General features: G+C 29.3%; 2 protein-coding genes across 2 annotated transcripts; one reads left to right on the top strand and one right to left on the bottom strand.

Annotated features, from left to right (window-relative positions):
• Window positions 1-3,402: 3,402 nt before the first annotated feature.
• LOC107456152 (techylectin-5A) lies at window positions 3,403-14,353 on the bottom strand. The gene is made up of 6 exons (XM_016073935.4): window positions 14,222-14,353; window positions 12,924-13,051; window positions 11,969-12,123; window positions 8,284-8,389; window positions 6,181-6,342; window positions 3,403-3,836 (listed from the first exon to the last, which is right to left on the bottom strand). Coding segments are annotated over exons 1-6 (810 nt in total). The 5' UTR covers window positions 14,224-14,353; the 3' UTR covers window positions 3,403-3,579.
• Window positions 14,354-20,185: 5,832 nt separating this feature from the next.
• LOC107456147 (uncharacterized) lies at window positions 20,186-21,811 on the top strand. The gene is made up of 3 exons (XM_071186965.1): window positions 20,186-20,324; window positions 20,691-20,981; window positions 21,180-21,811. The coding sequence occupies exons 1-3, from the start codon at window positions 20,186-20,188 to the stop codon at window positions 21,809-21,811; spliced, it is 1,062 nt and encodes a 353-aa protein (XP_071043066.1).
• Window positions 21,812-23,379: the final 1,568 nt, after the last annotated feature.

The raw sequence follows: 23,379 nt of genomic DNA, 5'->3' as shown, positions 1-23,379 counted from the left end.
AGTATATTTCAAACCATTTACAGTAATGTTTCAAATTACACAATTATGTGAGAATCATATATTTATAAAAACATTAAACATCTGAATAGTTCTCTTAGGCACTTAAAGGCATAAAAAATTAGAGTTATCGCACAAGCATTTATCACAAGCATTTTAAAAGTTGCTGCTGAATTGTCAAACTTTGTTAATTTATATCCATTTAAGTATATAAAGCGAAGTATATTACATTATTCAATAATTTAGCTTATATGCATAGTGTACCTTAAGCAATAACAATATAAAAAATTGTTAACAATCCAGTTATAAATTTTAAAATAGTATTAGATCAATTTTCTGAATATCCTTTGTTTATGTGGCTGGATATTTCAGACCCTAAATAATTAGTTTAATATGAAAAATTGCCAGAAAATTGCGTAATTCTAATATAATTTAAAGAGAAAAAAACGTCCAATGTATTTTTTTATGATATGCTAGGTTTGGAGACATTTTATCGACTTGGCAAATTTCTTGGCAATTTAGAGACCATTTTGCAACTAGATGATGCGATTGAGCCAATACTTATGGAGTTAAACAAAAAACATTTACAAGTTCCGAGATTTCGACGCCGAATCTATACAAAGAGGGCTGTGTCTCGTTCTAGAGAGATTAGTTAAACCGTGACTGCAGTAAGGCTCGGACCTGAATTAGTTCATTGATCTTCCTGAGATTTTGTTAGCCTGAGTTTTGCTGTATTACTCTGCTTTTTGAAGTGATTTTGTGAGCCGTTAATAGTGATATTTTCTGGAAGTTCCTGCTGGAAAAATTTTGAAGTCTTAAGTTCTGTCTTATTCGTCACAGATCCAAACAAACCTCCGAGTTTGGTGCAATAGCATACGTTAGCTCAGAAGCTCGAAAAGCTTACTAACTCAATAATTTCTAATTACGTAATGATATTACAGGAAATTTATTTAATTTATTCATATTTTCTTCATTGTTTAAAACAAAAAAATGCAATTTTGTGTAATAACATGAAACTGAAGGAATTATAGATCCAATAAAAGCTATAACAGACAAAATTATTGTTTTGTTGAAAACTTTTTTTGTGCACTAAAAATCCGTTGAGATGGATTCGCAAATCTGCATTGTAGGACCTTTAGTTCAACAAATCTATTTGTATAGCTGGTTTTATGTTAAGATAGCTATTTAAACACTTTCTACTCACCATTTAATCTTTATCAGGTCAAATTTTATTTGTTTGTAGAAAGTAAACAGAAGTTAATTTTTTTTCTATGAGAAATTAAATTCAATGACTGATCAGATTTCGGTGGGAGAAAAAAAAAGCTGAATTGATTCCGAGCAAAATTATTATAAACAGGTGTTTGTTTTCTAAAGACCATCCTTAATTTATATTTTTAGAAACTAAAAGTATACGCAATAAAAACAGCAAACTAATGTTTAAACGTTAACGAAAGTACGTTATAGAAATATGGCAAACCGCTAATAGAAAAACTCGGGTGAAGCATTAAAACCTGTATAATTGCCTGTTTAAATTGGAGCATGTTTCTAATAATTAAGGCCCGGATTTTGATGACATTTGCATTTAGTTCAACAAATTTATTTGTATAGCTGGCTTATTTGGATAGCTATTTAAGCACTTTCTACTCACCATTTAATCTTTATCAGGTCATATTTTAATTGCTTGCAGAAAGTAAGCAGTAGTTAATTTTTTTCTATGAGAAATTAAATTTATTATCTGATTAGATTTTGGTGGGAGAGAACAAAATCAGAATTGATTCCGAGTAAAATTACCATAAACAGGTGTTTTCTAAAGACCATCCTTAATTTATATTTCTAGAATCTAAAGGTATATGTAATAAAAACAGAAAACTAGTATGTAAACGTTAACGGAAATATGTTATACAAGTATAGCAAACCACAATAGAAAAACTCGGATGAAGCATTAAAACCTGTATAATTACCTGTTGAAGTTTGAGCATGTTTCTAATAATCGTCAATAGATTCCGCTCCGATCTTCAAGTGTTATTTTTAATAATTATAGTGTCTTTATTTTTTTCCTCACTCACATGCTGATTTTGATGTTTATATTTAGTTGTCTTTATTTCCATGAAGGTGGAGTGCAGTCCATTGGAAATTCCTCCAATGCTTCATTCATGGTATAATATGTGCCGTCAGTATAATTAAAAACGAGTCACCCAGGACTTCTTTTGTAAATTTTGACTCATGAGTTGTCCTCAAAATACAGTAACATGCCAAATGATACCGAATAAAGTTAATCTTTATTTTGTTAAAATGAACTGCTAAAAATATGTTGTACCAAATCGTTAAAAATAGTAATATATAAATACATACAGGAATTATTTTAACTTTATTAAATATGTTGAATTATGTCCTTTAATCGATTCATAGTGATGTTTATTCTACTGTTTTATTGATTGTTTACTTTTTTACACCAGGTTCGAAAAACGGAGTTTCAATTAATCTTTAATATAAACATAAGTAATAAAAAATTCAGTAAAAATCTATAACTCAAATTTCCTAAACTTTTCTCAAAGCAAGAGTGGGTAAACTATCTAAACCATTTATTTCAATCATACTACTAAAGTTTCTTTTTTTCTCATCAGCGTGTTTTTAAGAGAAAAATTTAACTTCGTTAATGAAAAATAACAAAATAAAAATCTTCCGTTTTATTTTGATTTTCTTCTGTATATATATAGTTTCTTTTAAAAAAAAATAGGTAATCTGTTTTAATCTCATTTAATTTTTTTAATAAATGCGTTGGGTAAATCGTTTCACAGAATTGATGGAAAAAATCAATAGTTAAATATTTAATTGGTGAAACATTATTACCATAATAGATATGTCTGGTGATAAATAATTATCACCGAGGAACGATATGATCCTTGATCTAGCTACTCCTTATGAGCATCTTGAATGTAGCAGGAATGATGCACTGAAGACTAAAGATTCTGTTATTAAGCTCATGAGGTAAAGTGGGATTTAAATTTTCGAGCAGATTATTATGAACATCATTTTAGTTTTATTGCTCTCGCTAAGAGTCAATGAAATGAACAGTCGATCGAAAGAGTTATAGTTCTATAATTTTGGGTTACTTATGCCATTTTTCGCCAACACGGGCTTCAAGAAAAACTGCTCCTATAAGCGAGAAGGCTTCCGCACTGGTTACCATAAACGAAAAATCGGATCCTTAAGTAGTCTGAGCGTTGTGCCATCTTTTGTACACCCCTTTCCAAATGCGCAGTTTAGTTGCGCAAACTTCAGAACATCTTTCTTAACGCTTCCACGGCGTAGTTTGTGTTTATCACATCGGAGAACTAAAATGATCCATGTGCAGACCTTCCCTCTTTTAGGAGGAATTGTTTTACATAAAACACAAGACACAAGTCTCATAATCAAATTTATAAATTAATACGGAAAATCATTATAAATTCATAAGAAAATCATTATGTAAGAACTCATTATAAATTAATACAGAAAATCTAGTGCATGGGTAAATGTAAATGCTCAGACTGTAAATAAATGTACATTCTGTTATTAAGATAGACGTTGCAAAAATTTTATTTAATAATCCTTTGGTCGAATTTTAATTTCAACAGTAGATAAAGAAACTAAAGGTCCTTTCCAATGTACCCATATTGTGGCATTCCACATGGGCTTTTTATGATAGCCTTTCAAATACAGACCATTTAAATTAGCCGAATAACATACAGGCTGAGGCTGATACCACCATCCTCCTTTAAACTCTTTTACGCAGTTCTTCTGGGCTTCCTTGTCCTTTGTCGAAAAAATCCCGTTATTGTGATGTACCATAGAATCAGCTATTATAAATACAAAACAATTTTTTAGAATTATTTTAAGCGTTATATCGTAAAATAATAGGTTTTATAATCAACGTTAAGAGGTAATACTTTTAATGAAAGATAATAGTTTAGAAAAAAATGAAAGATAATTGTTGGAAATGAATAAATAAAAATTAAAAATTAAAAACTTTAGTTTCTTTCTTAAAGAAAATTAATGATGTGTAGAAAAAATGAACGTAATAAATATATTGAATAACGCTGACAATCTAAGGAATTTCAGTTGTGTGTACAGTCAGTTGTCTCTAAATGTGATTCTTAAAAGAACAAAGAGGTTCTCCGTTACTTAATATTTTTAACATGGATAACAAAGGAGTTATGCAGAATTAAGTCAAAGCCTTAAATTTTATGTCATTTAATGTAAGTTTGCAATTTAAATACTCACCCTTATCTAATGTTAAGTTTTGGTATTTACCCTTTGACGCAGAATTTTTATTAAACATGCTTTTCGTAATTATTTTCATTATTTTATATAATTTTAGATCAAAATAAGTAAAAAATACTATAATGAGAATTTTAATTATTTATGTTATGAAATATGGCATGAAACACTTGTGTCTTTTTCTGCGTTCGAGGTAAACTTCAGCACACTTAAAAACAATAATTTTTCAAATTTGCACTTTTTTTGCAGTTATTTTTGTCGAAAAGACATAGTTTTTTTAAATATGAATGAAAGAAATCCCTAACTACTTTATTTGGATTTCATATTTTTGGGCTAATGTTTTTCAGATAATCAAACAGATTTTTATTTTTTCAAGGGGTCACAGTACCCTTGCAGCATTTTTTTTTTAAATAAAGGTGTAATCATTCCTTTTGTATATGCTTTACATGCTCATTTAACTTATGATCAACAATTTATCTTTAAAAAATAGTTAAACTGTTTAACTTTGATTCTTAAAAAAAATTGAAAAATTCAAAATTTTTAAATACTTAAGGCTTTTTTATTTTAAGATATTTTCAGATTTTTTTTCTTAGTGCTTACAATACTGATCTTAACAATTTAGTGCATTCATTTATTGATCTATCAATCAGAACATTTTTATTGATTAGTTCGTAAAAAAGTAGGAAAAAAAGGTTAAAAATTCCTGTTAGGTACATATAACATGCTGTAAAAATTATAATATCTCATAAAAGACTTATTCCATGCACAGTTTAAGTAAGTGTATTATACTTGAGATAAGAAAAACTTTACTTCTAAGCTTTATCTTAAATATAAAAAAATTCCTTACGTATTTAATTAACATTGAAATACAAAATTATCATTTATGAGAAAAAGCAGTTTAAAATCTGTCTGCTGATCAAGTTTCTGTTTTAGGGCAATCTAAAATCATTCATAACTTTTTTAAAAATCTAGATAGAGAGATAATTTTTTCAGCATATTTTTGAAATAGTTGGAAGTTTTATTACAAGCAATAAAAAAATATCGATATTTTGGTCATTTTTTGGGTACTGTGACTGATTATTTTTTGGACTGTTTTTTATAATTAAAAAATGCCAAAATGTATTTTTGCTACTAATTAGAGCATAAGAAAATTACATAAATGGGTCTCCGGTGTTCCATCTGCGTCAAAGGGTTAGCTAAATGCAGATTAATTTCCCTTAGATTAATGATTTAGGTTAAATATAATATTAAATTATTGATTTGGTTTCAGACATTAGTTTAATTAATTACTATTAGTTTATTTAATGAAATACAGAGCTCTCTATTTGCTCAATCGAAATAAATTTTTTTGGAAACATATGTAATACTTACAACCACAATACAAACAAACATCTTAAGTAAATTTCAATTGACTTACAGTATTCGATCCAAAATTGAAACCTGAAATTTTAAGGAAAATTTTTTTTCGAACTTTTAATTAACTAATAATATATTTTTAATAACTCTCTGCTCACCGACATTAGCCAGCTTCATGATGACTTCAGAGAAAATCATTCTTAAGTATTAGAAATCGGTATTTTAACTTATAGCTCAGTTTGTTTTAGCTTTGCACAACTGTGCAAAAAAAAATCTAAAACGAAGTAGAGATACCCAAATCAGAGGCAGAATTACTTCCTTGAGTGGAATAAATCAATCAATTGTTGTAGTTTTGTGATTGTGAATGGCAACTAGCCATTTGCCTTATTTCTATTGAACGAAACGCATTTCCAGGAAATGTATTCCTATTGGTTGCTATCTAACTGATTGATCATTGACGACTTTCATTGCTTGATATTTCCTTTCTTTGTTGCCAAAGCAAAAAAAGTAATTTTTTCATTTTTAACCACATACCCATAAGCGTTTTCTAAAATATATATAACAAACCTGCAGTTCCACTGTGATCATTTATGTGCAATTTGTATTTATAATCTTCATCCTCAATCCAAAAATTATCGAAAAGTGCATGAGCAGTCTCATTATCTGTTCCCAAATCAAAACGAGCAGAATACCTCTTTTGGTAAGTCAAGGCATGGATGAAGTCATTTCCTAAAAGTATTATTTTCAACAGAATCAAGTAAAGGTAATAGTTTTAATTAATGTTACATATATCAACTAATGACTTCAATAAATGTAGCTTGTTTTTGTAATAAAGTGAGGAACAATTTATTTATTGATACGTTTAAAAGAAAGTGATGTAAATAGTCATGTCTTACTATCGCGTCTTAGAACCTCTGTTTCAGTCTATTTCATAAATTGGTTTTGTATAAATATAACTAAAAATATTGAATAAGTGAAACAGACAGCTTGTTGATTATTTCTAGTGAACATTATAGACAGGGCCCTTCGACCCTGAGCTGCTCTGAGCAACAAGCCAACCTGCAACGAGTTTTTTATAACGGAGTCTGTCAGTTCATTGTTTTCGCCAGTTATTACTTTCAATATGTTTTAAATGTCACTAAGTTACCCCAATGGAGACCTTTTCCTTTTTCTAATGCCACCTGAATTGATGAAAGTGGGGTTTGTAATCTTTCTGATTGAAATAAATAACCAACCTTATTCGGTTTGATTTGAAGACTATTATTATGTCTACTTACCTCCGATTATATTGATTATAACTTTCCTGAATGTGTAGAATAAATAGCACTGACAATTAATTATCTTCAAATGCAGACTAAAAGGATACTTATTTCAGAAAAAAACTTCTTATTTTTCGACACATTCAAGTATAGAACTAACACAATTAGAGTTTATGACAGCAATCTGGAATCTTTGGTTTTAGTTAATCAGTTTAATGGTCGAATATTTGGGCATCTGAACTTTATTTTTAATTCAGCCTGTTTTCTTATTCATCTGGGACAAGCAGTCACATCCTGATTCTGACATATTTTAGAAAGGAGTGTTGAAAGGATCTTCGGCTTCAATTATATTTGACAGCAAGCTTTTTTACCACAAAACATGCTAACCAGAAATTGTGACCCTATGGCATGTGTGGAACGCAAGAAGTTTATATTAAATTGCTTTTATTTAATTAAATTCATAACATTTCAAGTTCGAATCAATCTGAAAGTCAGAATCAGAAATAAGTCAAATTTTTGGAGCCATTTGGCCATACTTCAAAATGCAAGGGGGACCAGTGTACCTTCACTATGAAAGTCCACGACGTAAGAGACATTGGCTGCTTTCAGAAAGTACGTAAGTGTGGTGAGTTATAAAGAGAAAAAAGTAAAATATATTGTACACTATAAATTTGAATAATATTTTGAATTTTACATAGTTGATTGAATATAATTTTCCTGTTTAGGATTTCAAGCAAGTTAATAATTAAACAGCTGGTAAATAGTATCTATAGCTACACAATGTAACTCTATGGTTTAAAATAAAAACAGTGATTTACAGATTAACTTTTAAAAAGAAATAGAATAAGTGGCACCCTGAACAGTTGAAAATATTCAACCGTTATATTTAATTTTATTAGCAGAGAATAACCCTAAAATATTCAATTTATTTAGCGCAGATAATCTGAAATAGTTTGAAATCTCTGCCCTTAATACTTTGTTGTCTCCTATGTCATGAAGTTAAAGAGGGCAATCAAATAGTTTTTCAGGCTACCTTGTTTCAAATTCATTTGTTTCTATGTGCATTTATTTCAAATTTATTAAAAAAAAATCCAGGGAAAAGATCATGCAACGTAGGACATTAATTTTCTAGTTTTGCCTTGATACGTCTCATGTAAAACTGGGAGATTAATTTGCATCTTTACTTTTTCCGTTTATCGAATCTTTCAAAACAAATCATTTTCTCTTGTATGAGTCATTCTCTCTTTTTTTAATAAAAATTTTATAAGAATTCCATGTGTAAGGAAAGAAATAAAGTTTTTAACATTAAGTTAACTTATGAAAATGTGTCCTTTTCTCTAATATTTTGAGACTTATTATCAATGTAAAAATATTCTCCACTCGTAATAGTGGGAATTATCTTCTAACTTACCTAGCCAAAAGTCTCTTCTTAAACTTCCAAATCCCTCCTTGTACTCTTTCCAAGTTTTATAAAAAAAATCAATTGGTCTTTTAAAATCACCTCTTCTTTGAATTACCTGAAAATATTTAATAAATTAAGTTCAACCAAATATTATACTATTAATGACTTATTTTTGAATTTTATTTACCAAACTGCATTCTCTACAGTACAAAATAATACTTATTTAAGTTTGCTTAGACATGCATACGTGAAGGAATATATATTTACACTTTTTCAAGAGTTTTCACTTAAAATAAGAATTTTCCGCCTTGAGAAGTTGGCAATTTCTTTAAATTTAACTCTATTTCAATCATATATTAAAAGCGTGTATGTTACCAAGTATAGGTTTTTATTAATATTTCAATTTATACTATAATTTTCATAGCCTTTTCGTTCGATAAATCATCATTTAATAATTAATTAATAAAGCTTAAACTACAAAACAAGACGACAAAATTTGTATCTTCATTTTAAATGTTCATGGTTGTGAAGTAGATTAAAATTTCCGTAAACTAATCAACTAACTTTAAACTGAAATTTTACGTCCTCTACTGTTTCATTTAGAGGCACTCAATTCACATAAAAATTTGAAGTTTGTAAAAATAAAACCTTACTCAGCCAAAAATGTCTATAATTCTTAAAATGATGTAATTTTTTACGCTTGTCACAAAATTTGACACGATACGATTTAAGTCTTTTATTTCCCAAAAAGGCTTCGAAACATTAAAGAAAATAAATAGTTCGAGATCTTTTAAGATATTTTGAGGTATAAAAATAAGCTTTTTATCAAATTTTAAAAAAAGTGTACGCAATTTTTTTCACTGCACTCAAATATAACAGTATTCCTACAATACTAAAGTACCCCACTATATAATTGTTTGTAAACTATAACAAAGCACGCAGCCAATATGTAATGCCGGTCACCTAATTCATAATCTAGCGACCTCAATTACAGTACAAGCTTTTATTTCTTTTAAAATTTGTTACCTGAACTAAAGCAATTTCATTCGATTTTATAAGCGTCGTTGAACAACAGACCCTATTTTATGGATTTACGACTACTAATGTCCAACTCCGTAGCCTTGTAATTTTGAACCCAATCAAGAAGACAATGGAACTCTTAGATCGAGTATTGGGAGAAATTTTACCTTCGTGGAGGACTTTTTGATGGAGCTAACCCACATTTGGGTTACATGGAGAGGAAGACCAGTAGAACCTTCCCCGGTTAGCCTGAGGGCAAGGGGACTCTAACCCATGATCCGTCTACCACTGAGGATATGTCACGTCAGCACTGTGGTTGGTGCAGACCGGATGCGGAATTCGTGTCGACTGGGATTCGTACCCGGTTCACCTCATTCGAAGGCGAGCGCTCTTTAAAAAAAATGCTGAACAGGAGAGCGGGTCCATGCACGCCGCTGGATTGGAAAATCGCCGCCTTGCATTGTATTAATCAGAGTAACTGAGAAATGAAATAAAATGTCCACGATATTTCTGTTATGTAGTAAATCTCAATATGTAGAGCTAATTTTTTTTAAAAAATGACACTCAAAATGAAATATTAATAATAACACAGTAAATTTTTTAAAAAGTAAATGCAGTGCTTTATTTCCAATTCAAACTTTTTGAATTATATTCATCGTGTTTTTTAGTAATGATTTGTGCATCATTATGCGTAAGTTAGAACCATAGAAGTCGTGTAGGAGGGGCATAGGGGGGGCGTGCCACTTCCACCAATAATTTTCCCAAACTTCAAGATTTTTTCAAAGTTAATACTTTTTTAAATCCAGAGCTACAGAACATTTCTATAATAAGTATTCAGAAATATCCGTATAAATAATTACCATTAAATGAATTTCATACGAATAAAATCTTTCACATGAATTATAACTCTCACACGACTTAATTTAAATATAGAGCACGTTTCTTTTGGATGTTTAATTAAAATGTGTTCTTAACTGTTTTGTTTCCTTACTAATCAACTTTTAAAAGTTTGGAGGATCGGATTACAAAATTACGCGTTACATTGGCAGACTATTACACTTAGCGAAATAGTATATATATATATATATATATATATATATATATATATATACACAAATTAACATGAAAAACATGAATAAAATAAAAATAAAAAACTAAATGGTAGAGAAACAAGAATGGTATAAGCAAATAGTCGTTGTCAAGACACATCTAATTGCCATAAATAATGCGATATTTCTGAATAAAGAATAATTATCCTAAGATAAAAATTATTCTTTATATGTGTCGATATCGCAAAAAACCTTATTTTGAAAAAAAATCATGAAATAAAAGAAAAATGTAATAGGAAATCAAACTTACCGGCGTGAATTAAAACGCGGTTTAGGTTTAAAAGTACAATAATAAAACAGTTAACAAAAATCGCGAAGATGTAAAATATTGCTTATAGCTTGAATCGAATATAATAAAATTTAAAAAAAAAACATTTGATCGAAGAAGAAGAAAAAAAAAATGTTTAGGTAAAATATTAGTGCTGCCATCTATGAGAAACAATTAGTAAAAAGGTAATAAAATTGAAATAATAATAAAAATGTTTAACGGATTGAATAAATTAGCAGTCTTAAAAAAACAAAAAATAAATAAATAAAAAAATAAAAAAAAAAAAAAAAAAAAAAATATAAATAAATAAATAAATAAATAAATATATATATATATATATATATATATATATATATATATATATATATATATATATATATATATATATATATATATATATATATATATATATATATATATATATATATATATATATATATATATATATATATATATATATATATATATATATATATATATATATCTTTAAAAGAAAGCCTTGTGCCCCCTCAAAAGTTTCTTTCACGCTATGCTTATGGTTAGAGCACATTATGCCACCAAGCATCCAGTTTATTCGAGTAATATTTTCAGTCTAATTCATAAAGGTGAATTTCTGCCTTTTAGAAGAAAGATTAACGTAAAGGTCCTTATTTCAGGTAAAATATTTAAAGCTATTTACTGATAAATCTTGCTTTGCCTATAGACAAAACAGGTGTTTTTCAAAGCTATTAAACCAAGTAAAAAAAACTTTGAATACTATGAGCTCAAGTTTTAAACTATACATACTATCTGGCTAAAAAGATATGGAAAAATAGCTTAAATACATAAATGAATATTAATATTTTTGTGAGAAAAAAACCACTTTGAAAAAACTTTTTCCCTTTCACGAAAAATATAAAAATCTGTAAAAAATCAATGTTATGCATATTTTTATCAGTCCAAACGATATAGTGTTATAACAACGTTTTAAATATCATGAACATTCGATCATATGCTCTGTATTATCAAAAACTGCGTTTTTTATTCATATTTAGATTTTGAGGTTGTTTCATAATAAGCATAAAGGGCACTTGCTGAAGAAGTCATTAAAAATGACTGCGATTTCATAACAGTAATAAAAATATATTATTGCCTAAATTGAATTTATCCAAATGAAGATTAACCGTCGAATAGAATTGGTGATAGAGCCAATCTTATTCCTTACTTTTTCCATATCCACATAAAATCCATTATTTAAAGCTGAAGATTACCATTTATTTACCACCTTAACGGCATAAGCATGAAAAATTAGTCTTACCGTCCATCCTCCGCCATCTGTTTCCATATCACAATAGACTTTGAATGAAGAACATCCTATATTCTTGCTTTTAGGGTAAACTTGGTATATGCCACTTTTCCGGAAGCCATTTTCAAAAATCTCCGCACAATCCACTGGCTTTTGATGAAGGTCACCTGTAGAAATGATACACTTGTTAAGAGAACGTTCGATTTCAAATCACTTCAAAATAGTTAATACAAAAAGTAGTTCAAAAGTTGTGAATATATTATTGTGAATGACCGAAATTGCTGATTGTTAACTTCCAGTGAATGTTGACAATCACATAGTCTCTTTGGTAAATGTCCGAAAGTACCACTGCTCGGTATACATATGCCCGGTATGCACTACAGCAAAGTTTTTTTAGGTTCAGTTTAAATTTAATTTGATAGTCTTATTACTTTTCTAATTATGTAATCCATTATAGAAATTCCTGTAAATAACGAAGATACAACGTTTATTTTTTTTTATTTGCAGATAACTTTTTACTTGCAGATGCATAATTTTCGCGATTCGTATAGTGCGTAAATTATTTATCTTATAACAGCACAAGACTTTCATGATGATATATGTCACCTACCGTATTAACTAATTCTGAAAAAAAATACAAAAGTTAATTTTGAATTTATTTTTTCAAAAAAGTGTTTTTTACGTTTTTCAGTTGAGTACTTGTGTTAAAATGGAGGAAGGGGAGGAATTCGCCTCCCCAGAATCTTTAAATATATCGTTTTAGTTTCTGTTATAAATTAGGATATAGTTTTTCAAAATTAGTTTCTTGTTAACTGTAACTAATAATACCCATACTTAACCATGACTAATAATACTCATACTTCGTTAGATCGGTATATTTCTTAAAGACAAATGTTAAATGGGATGAATAAATAATTTAAACTCCAGTTTCTTTGTTTTCTTTTATAGTATTTATTATATTACTCACATTCTTGTTTCGCATTTTGTTGATGAGAAGAATTTTCTTCCTGCAAATAATTTATTTCATCAAAGTCATCCATGCACGCAGAGCCAAAACTCAAACATAAAACAATTGAAAAAGCAATAGCAGAATGCCTGAAATTTATAAATTATTATTATTTGTAACATTGGAATGCATATAAACGAACCATATTTACTTAGAAATTCACTCACACATAGACACTATATATATATATATATATATATAAATATATATATATATATATATATATATATATATATATATATATATATATATATATATATATATATATATATATATATATATATATATATATATATATATATATATATATATATATATATATATATATATATATATATATATATATATATATATATATATATATATATATATATATATATATATATATATATATATATATATATATATATATATATATATATAATTACCATCCAGTACTCATTCTAAACTTAAAAATGACAGATCCCAAAAAACTGAATACTGCACACTATATCCTTAAGAAAAGGCATTAAATTTCTCATAAAAGGGTCTTAAGAGACCCATAATATTCAAGCTAATATTTTTTTTAAAAAGTTATTATTGCGATGAGTTCGCGTAATATAAATTAAATTTTAAGTCATTATGATTTTAAAATATGCAAAGCTCTTCCTATTTTGGAAGTTTAGCTTATTGTATTATCATTAGAATAGGCGGAGATTTAAAATTCCTGTTGATATAGTGTTGACAATAGTAATAACAGATGAAAAAAGGATCTGAAACCAGATTTGAATTTACATGAAATGGATACAAAGATGGCGATTTTTCAATATCAAAACTGCATCACTATGCGTGAATCCAATTTGTATTACCTAAATGCGTGATTCCAAATTTGCCTTAAAAATATCTCATGTAAAACGTCATGATGTAAAAAAAGTAGCTAAATGTGATAACTTCAGAATTATGATCAGAAAATTACACTGTTTTTTATCCGGTTTGTCCAAAAATTGATTGCTTCTAAAAGGGATTACCCATTTTGAAATTTACGAGCGTATTAAAAATATTGCTAAATGAAAAAAAAAATATATATATATATATATATATATTGATATATATATATATATTGATATATATATATATATATATATATATATATATAAACATTATTATTATTGTTATTAAACTATGATACATATTATTGAACTATATCGATAGAAAAAGAAATTAACAAGCTAATTCGAACAGTTTTTAAAAACAAAATGAAAGATATAAATTATGCTTACATTTTCAAGTCTCTCTTTATTTATTGTCCAAGAAATACAAAAGCATCTGTTATAAATAGAATTTCCCTAGCAATTTTTAAACCCCGCGCATTGCGAGTTATCTTTCAAGTATATAATTTTCTACATTTCCAAAGATTAGAAGAAACAATAGTTCACTTATTACTTCCCAAACTGATATCTGATAAGCAATATTCTCATGAAAACAGTTATTTCAAGCTAAATTCATTAAAATTTTTAAAAAAAGTGAGTAATGACTAATGACATTCTGAGTAGTGCATAATGAGTAGTGAAAAGTGACTAATATTATAATTTCTAATTACGTAAAGACACGAAAAAAATACGTATATTTTAAGTAATAGAGATATATTTTGTGCAGTTCAGTTAATTCATTTAAATCATTGCCTCGTGCCTTACTTTAGCAACTTTTACTCTCTTATCTGTTAGAAAGTGATAAATATAGTGTTTAAAAATAATACTTAAGCTGAATTGATTGTGAAATCAACCTTATATAAACTTGCTTAAAAAAGAAAACAATTTTATTATTTACTTAGAAATTATTTTATTAAAAGAAAAAAGATATGAGAGACTGATAGATGCAAATTATTGCTACCTAACTTCATGCACTCCTTGTCCAAATTATTAGACGCACTATAAGATTCTAAGTAAAATCTTAATTATCAGGTGATACTATTCAGCAATATTGTTTTCACGTGGCTGAAACCAACTTGAATTTGCTTACATTCGTGTATCAATTGGTTAACATTGTGCATTAAAAGTAAATACAAATAGGAATTACATGAAAAATTTCCTGAATAAAAACCCATTACATGCACGTTTAAATATAAAAGTATTGGATATAATCTCGTCTAAAACATGCAATTATTGAAGTACTACAATGCGTATAATAATTTGATCTAATTATTAAAATATACTATTATATTATCTGATGTAGTAAATAGTCTATATTTATACAAAATATATTGTCTAATTTATCCAATCCTCGAATTTATTTTATATATCGTCGAATTTAACCTATTGATTCACGAGCGTAAACAAAAGCAAACCGGTTTCAGTCGCGTACAAACAATGAAGCTGTATAATATCACCTGATAATTAAGATTTTAACATAGAATCTTATAGTGCGTTCAATAATTTGACCAGGGGCTGTAAGTATTCGGGCACACATCTAACGAAATAGATCTTGCCTGGTGGTCCCAAAGGATGAATGGGTGTTTTTCATGGTAGGACCTGTAGTTGAAAACATGAACTTGAGAGTATGTGGATAATCTGCTCTTTAAGTATATATTAAGTTTAAAGACCCTTCAACATGCATATAAATTTTAGAGTCTTTTTTATGTTACACAACTTCCTTCTATTTATGGTTGAATGTGTATCCAAAGTATAAAATTTTATAAACACATCAATTTAACAAGAAAAAGGAAAAAAAAATTTGTTTTAAATAATCCTTTATTCTAAGTGTAAGAAAGTACTTATTTTTGTAAGACATAAATTCGCAATCCTTTCACATGAAACTAATAACGCCTCAAAATATTTGCTTCATGTAGACTGCGTGATAAAATTATTTTAAATATTGTTTGCAATACTTCAACATTAACTAATATTTAAGTACGTTTAAGTTTGTAAATAGTTTTAACCTTAGCTTTAGATAAATTATTGAGAAAAATTTGCCTTCGTAGAGGACTGTTTGATGGAACTAACACGCATTTGTGTTACATGGTGAGGAAAACTCCGAAAACCTCCCATGGTTAGCCCTGCGGCAAAGGGACTCTAACACAGCATCCGTCTATCACTGATGATATTTTACTTCAGCACTGTGGTCGGCGTGAACCGGGTGCTTAATTCGCATCGACCAGCCAAAACTGGGATTCGAACCTGTTTCAACTCATAGGAAGGCGAACGCTCTTTCCCCTGAGCAACCACAGCTCGCACGTTGATCGTTGAGCTTATATGACAAAACGAATAAAAAATGGTTACTTATATATATATATATATATATATATATATACACACCGAAATCTGGAGAATGTCGACATTCACGTAGTCGCTTGGTGTATGTCCGAAATATTTGTTATATCCAATTTTATATTAATTTATTCGTTAATATTATTATATTTATTTGATAAATTTACATTTATTCTATATTTTATTACTTTCTGACGATATATTAGAAGAAACATCAGTGTTTGGAGTATCGGGCAAATATATACCGGGCAATGGCACTTGACCTTAAAAAAACATCAGCGTAGGGTTAAAATTTCGAATTATATCGATGTAATTATATCCACGAATAAATTCATATCAAATCGAATATAATAAATATTTCGGTCATTCACCAAAGCATATCTGATTGTTGACATACACCGGTGAGGGTCTGGATGTACAAAAATGTAATGAAATATTCGATGTTTCACCGACGTATTTGGTGTTTGTCGACATTCACCGGTGAAAGTCAAAAACCACCGATTTCGGTCTTCCGACGTGGCATATATATATATATATATATATATATATATATATATATATATATATATATATATATATATATATATATATATATATATATATATATATATATATATATATATATATATATATATATATATATATATATATATATATATATATATATATATATGTCGACAAACACCAAATACGTCGGTGAAACATCGAATATTTCATTACATTTTTGTACATCCAGACCCTCACCGGTGTATGTCAACAATCAGATATGCTTTGGTGAATGACCGAAATATTTATTACATTCGATTTGATATGAATTTATTCGTGGATATAATTACATCGATATAATTCGAAATTTTAACCCTACGCTGATGTTTTTTTAAGGTCAAGTGCCATTGCCCGGTATATATTTGCCCGATACTCCAAACACAGATGTTTCTTCTAATATATCGTCAGAAAGTAATAAAATATAGAATAAATGTAAATTTATCAAATAAATATAATAATATTAACGAATAAATTAATATAAAATTGGATATAACAAATATTTCGGACATACACCAAGCGACTACGTGAATGTCGACATTCTCCAGATTTCGGTGTGTATATATATATATATATATATATATATATATATATATAAGTAACCATTTTTTATTCGTTTTGTCATATAAGCTCAACGATCAACGTGCGAGCTGTGGTTGCTCAGGGGAAAGAGCGTTCGCCTTCCTATGAGTTGAAACAGTTGACGTGGCATATTTATATATATATATATATATATATATATATATCGTAAGGACACTGTTCCCAGTAGAACACTGAAGTCAAGCAAAATTGTGATGACATGTCTTCGGATCATCCTCGGCGATATTGCCAATAGACCGTTGCCAATAGCCCATTCTGCAGCTCTAGTGTGACGTAAATAAAATACCCACCTGCCTGAGTGCTTGTTAAAACGTGGCATTTGCTTACGTTAGCAACTGTTTTTCTATTCTAATTGGAGTATGCCAAGTCCGTCAAGTAATAATTCTCTTAAGTGACACATTCCATTTTTTTACAAAGATTCTTCCACAATGATTTTAATTATTTTTCTATATTTTTCTCACTTAACCAACATTACTTAAGAACTCAGGGAGGAAGCCATGCGGAACATAAACTAACTTATTATTCATCGAATATGCCAGGTACGCGAAACAAAAATATATCATGGTTACAATAAAATGCGTAAGCAAATAATAAAAAGTTAAGTAAAAGACGCAGACGAGAAAGAAAAATATTCCAAAAAACTAGCATTGTGTGATACAGCATTGTATTTAATTAATTTCACTTTAATTAACATTCCAACTCATGTGGAGAAACTTAAATCAACTCTGTCACGCCATTTTGCTTAAAAACGATCAACTGGTGCCAACGGCATAAGTCACATGTGTGTGTATCATTGATCTTCTTCTTTTTTTTGAAGTACCCAATCGTAAATAACTAAATGATTGCTTACGCATGAAAAATTCATTTTTACAGTTTTTTGGTATGTAATAAATTAATATAGTTTTGTTTTCCTTACTATAACGCGCTTGAAGGATAGAGAGAGCCGAAAGTTTGGCCTTCCTGATAACAATATCAGTGTCTGCGAACTGTCAGTGAACTGTATAAGGAAAAAAATCAGCACACAATTCTAATGGCATTTTTAAAAGACCAGTCACTAAATTATGTATATTGCCATTGAAAGATAATTAATTGAATTTAACTTTTGTAAATTGTTAAATTTGTGTGTGTTTAAAACTTATAAATTTCTTTGAATTGTTTATTAATTATTGAATTTGAATTTATAACCAAATATGTAAGTGTTAAAATGTTTATTATTTCATTTAAAAGATTGTTAATATTGAATTTTCATGCAATTTTCTAAAAATATTGAATGTACTAAATACATTGCGTCATGGGGCTGCATGTTGGGATTGTCGCTTTTGGCGCAAGCGCAGGCAGTTTTTGATCATGTGATCAAGAAAGTGTAGTAGTGGGAAAAATGATGGCGATTGAAAGTGCATGACGTATATACAAAACGTTCCATGAAAAATCATTGATGCTCGACCCTTGTTTGTCAATGTTATTGCTTGCTATAAATTAAATATTAAGTTTATCGTTAGTTACAGTCCTCTGTTTTTATTTTGGAATATATATCACACACTGACTCGATTCCGAAGTTATCGAATATGTTCAGATGGGAAGTAAATTATCTTGGCGTTAATGGCGATATTTTTTTATTTGTTCCTAATACACTACTTACGATATAATGGATTTATTTACTACTTTGACAATATATTTATTATGATTATGAATAATTGATTTAAAAGTTACTTGAATTATTTCAAACCATTTACAGCAGTGTTTCAAATTACACAATTATGTGAGAATCATATATTTATAAAAACATTAAACATCTGACTAGATCTATTAGGCACTTAAAGGTATAAGAAAATAGGATCTATCGTACAAGCATTCATCACTTTTTTAAAAATTGCTGCTGAATTGTCAAAGTTTATTAATTTATATCCATTTAAGCATATAAGGAGAAGTATATTGCATTATTCAATAATTTATTTTTATGCATAGTGTACTGTTGTGTGATCAGCGTACTTGGTTCGAGTAGCAAAGCTCATGCTCAAGCCAACCTGCAAACTTTAAAGATCTCAAAGTACTTTTAAGTAATTTCTTAAATGAACTGAACTGAAGTTTAAGAAATAAAATGTGATCATCGATAAAACTTCGTTACCATCGAAACCATAGCGATACTTTGTTCTTTTCTTTTCTCTTTTCGCAATCTGCTTTACGTTTTTCTTCAGTTTTTACTTGCTCGACTATTTTTGTATGTTTTTAATTTTGCTTTTAAGTTTTTTTTTTTGAAGTCATGTTTAAATTTAGCATTTTCCTTTTTGTTATCTTTGGCGACAGACTTAACTAAACATGCAGACTTACAATAAACGCAACCTATTTCTCTCCAAAGATAAGTGGTGACCCGGTTCTTTTGGATTTAGCGCCTCTATTCCAGTTTGCGGATTGAATTCTTCACATGTGCAATAGTGCAACATCAAAATTTTCCATTTATTCGAATGTATATTCATGCCATTTGGATTACGAAATGCAGGCCAAACTTTCCAGCACTTTATAAATCAAGTATTATCAGGTTTAGATTTCTGTATACCCTATTTTAATGACATTTTAGTTGCCTCAAAAGATGAAAAAGAACACAAAGTACACCTTAAACTGGTACTTCAAAGATTGGTTGAACACGGTTTAACTTTAAATGTTTCTAAATGTATCTTAGACTAAGACTCTGTTTCTTTTCTGGGATGCTTAATCACACCTGAAGGGGTTAAAGCACTCCCGTTGAGACTATTGTTGTTGTTAAAAAGTTGTTGTAAAGTTGAGACTATTTTAAACCTGCCAAAACCTAAAACAATATCCGAGAAAAGAAGATTCTTGGCAATGCTTAAATTCTATCGCCGTTTCATTCCTAATGTTGCCCAAACCCAAGCTATACTTCATGATTTTCTTAAAAATGCTAAGAATTATGATAATAGGATGGTAAATTGGACTGATGAAGCTATATCTGCGTGCGAAAAGTGTAAGCGTGACCTCGCTAATTCAGCCACATTGGCATATTTTCTTTCAGCCCATCCAATCTCCATAACAGTCGGTGCTTCAGAAGTTTCCTCAGGCGCAGTCTTACAAGTGCACATGCCAGATAGTTCACGACCTATTGCTTTCCTTTCATGAAAGTTAACTCCAGCTGAAAAGAAGTATAGTACCTACGATAGGGAATTATTAGCCATCTACTCTACCATACGACACTTCAGAGATTCAGTTGAAGGAAAATCTTTTTCTATCCTCACATATCACTGTCCACTGGTATACGCTTTTAGGAAAAAGCATGATACTTGTTCGCCAAGACAGTCACGACAACTCGACTAAATTTCCCAATACTCCACAGACATTAAGCATGTGTCTGGAACTGACAATGTGATAGCTGACACCCTGTCTAGGATAACCGATATTTGTCTGACTAATGCAAATCTGGAAGATATTGCTAAAGCTCAACAGGATGACCAGGAACTACAGAACCTATTGGCACATTCATCTTCGTCACATCAGTTACAGAAAATGGAAGTTCAGCCGAACTTTTTCCTCAACTGCGACGTATCAAACAACCTTATGCGACAGTACGCGCCTGTCAATTATCGAAATATTATTTTTGACAGTTTGCATGGTCTTTCACATCCAGGTATCAATAGCACTATCAATCAGAGATTTATCTGGCCATCAATAAGCCGAGATATCGCACACTGGACACGTTCTTGTATAAACTGTCCAAAGTCGAAGATTCAAAGACATACTACCAGTCCTTTGAAGAGTTTCAGGTTGCCTGATCATAGGTTCTAATGCATCCATATTGATTTGGTTGGAATTCTCCCACCTTCAGAAGGTTATCGTTACTTACTAATCTGCATTGATAGTTATACTCGATGGCCTGAAGTCATACCCATCTCTGACATATCTGCTGAAACTGATGCAAAATGTTTCGTTACTAATTGGATTGCCTGTTTTGGAGTACCAGCTGTAATAACAAACGAACAAGGCCGACAATTCATGTCAAAATTGTTTGCCGATCTGAATTCCATGTTGGGAATAAAAAGAATACGTACCACGCCGTATCATGCTATGGTGAATGGTAGGATCAAACGCCTGCATAGAACCTCAAAGCAAGGTATTATATGCCACAACAAACTTCGATGGACCGAGACTCTTCCTATCGTTTTACTAGGAATCAGATCAGCATTCAAAGATGACTTGAGAGGTTCCTGTTCTGAAATGGTATGCGGCACAGGTTTCAGCCTACCTGGCCAATTTTTTAACCATTCCACAAAACCCATTGAAGAGTCTATTTTCATTGAACACTCGTGGGAGACAATGGAAAAGCTTACACCCGTTCCTGACTCTGATCAATCTCGTCAAACCTGTCGTGTGCATCCTGCCTTAAAGGATTCTACTCATGTTTTCATCCGAAAAGATTGGGTCAAACCTCCCCTTGTGAAAAAATCGAGGTATAAATGAGGTATAAACGAGGTATATTTTTAGGGTAAAAAGGAGGTTGTTATTTAAATACGTCGTTAGGTTGAAAAGGGTGCAAATGAATACCTCAAATATACCTTAAATATACCTCCAGAGGTAATTATTTTTCAACCTCAGGTATCTAATTTTACGCTTGTAGAGGTATATATTTATCAACCTGTGGTGTGTCGTTTTACACTTCTGGTTGTTATAAATCAACCTCAGGTGTATTTTGTTCTACCTCAGGTGATTATTTTTCAACCTCAGGTATCTAATTTTATGCTTGTAGAGGTATATATTTATCAACCTGTGGTGTGTCGTTTTACACTTCTGGTTGTTATAAATCAACCTCAGGTGTATTTTGCTCTACCTCAGGTAATTATTTTTCAACATCAGGTATCTAATTTTATGCTTGTAGAGGTATATATTTGTCAACCTAAGGTGTGCCCTTTTACACTTCCGGTTGTTATAAATCAACCTGAAGTGTATTTTCAACGCTTGGAAAGGTTATTTTTTATTAACGACATGAGTTTCATGTTCTACCCTAAGTTATTATTTCGTAACTTCAAATATATATTTTTGTATTTTTAGAAGTATTAATTCATCAGCCAAAGAGGCGACATTTTACCCTTCAGGCTTATGTAGCTCACCCTAAAGCTGTTTTTTTAGTACTTACGAAGGGAAGGTGTTATACGGACCACCTAGTTTATTAATTTTTAACCACACTATAAAAAAAATTTAATATGTATAAAGGTATTATATATATTATATGAAGAATAATGTATATCATAACATTTTTTCACTAGTAGAGATCTTCATTTATCAATCTGAAGTTTTTAATATTAAACCTTCGGCAGTAATTGCCTCTTTTGTTAAGCTACAAAAGAAACTTTCAAATGCCTAATCCTTCTATAATTTTATTAGATTGAATTAAATAATCTTAAAATAACACTTATCCAAATCCTACAATTAGTAAAATTTATTTATGGGAACTCATATTTTAGAAGATAGTTGTCTAGGATGCTTGAATTTCTAAAGCTATAAAACTACAAATTAAAATAATTAGTCAGCTGAAATTCAAATTACTTTCATTTAAAACTAAAATTTTATTTTATTTTTTTTACAAACCAACAAAATTATTTTAAATACTGTTTCCGTCTACCTGTTGAAACTTGTAATTATTGGAACCTAAGAGAAAAAAATATGAATCAGTAAGAAAGTCATAATTTCAATAATAGTGGGAAGTTTTAAAATATTAAAATATTAGAAATTGTTTTTTTATGACTTAAATTAACTGGATGAAATTAATTTTCTTTTTCAGATTAATAGTATTACTCTTCTGCCATTTCCATTCAATCCTCGCAGCTAAAAAGCATGACAGGTACCACTGCCACAAAATAAAATACACTGAAGACAGTACTACCATTAACAACATTTACAGAAATTCAAATATATAATTCCACAATCTTATTATGTAGATTTAACATTTTTTATTTTTCTATACATCTGGTATCATTATGGTACTTGTAAATTTGATAATTAGATTTTCTTTCTTTTTCTCTTACAAATCT

The sequence above is a fragment of the Parasteatoda tepidariorum genome, chromosome 9 (assembly GCF_982258835.1).
Source record: "Parasteatoda tepidariorum strain Cologne lab strain chromosome 9, Ptep-v5.0, whole genome shotgun sequence".
Lineage (NCBI taxonomy): Eukaryota > Metazoa > Arthropoda > Arachnida > Araneae > Theridiidae > Parasteatoda > Parasteatoda tepidariorum.
The sequence above is the reverse complement of the archived record's forward strand: the minus strand, read 5'-3'. Positions and strand labels throughout refer to the sequence as shown.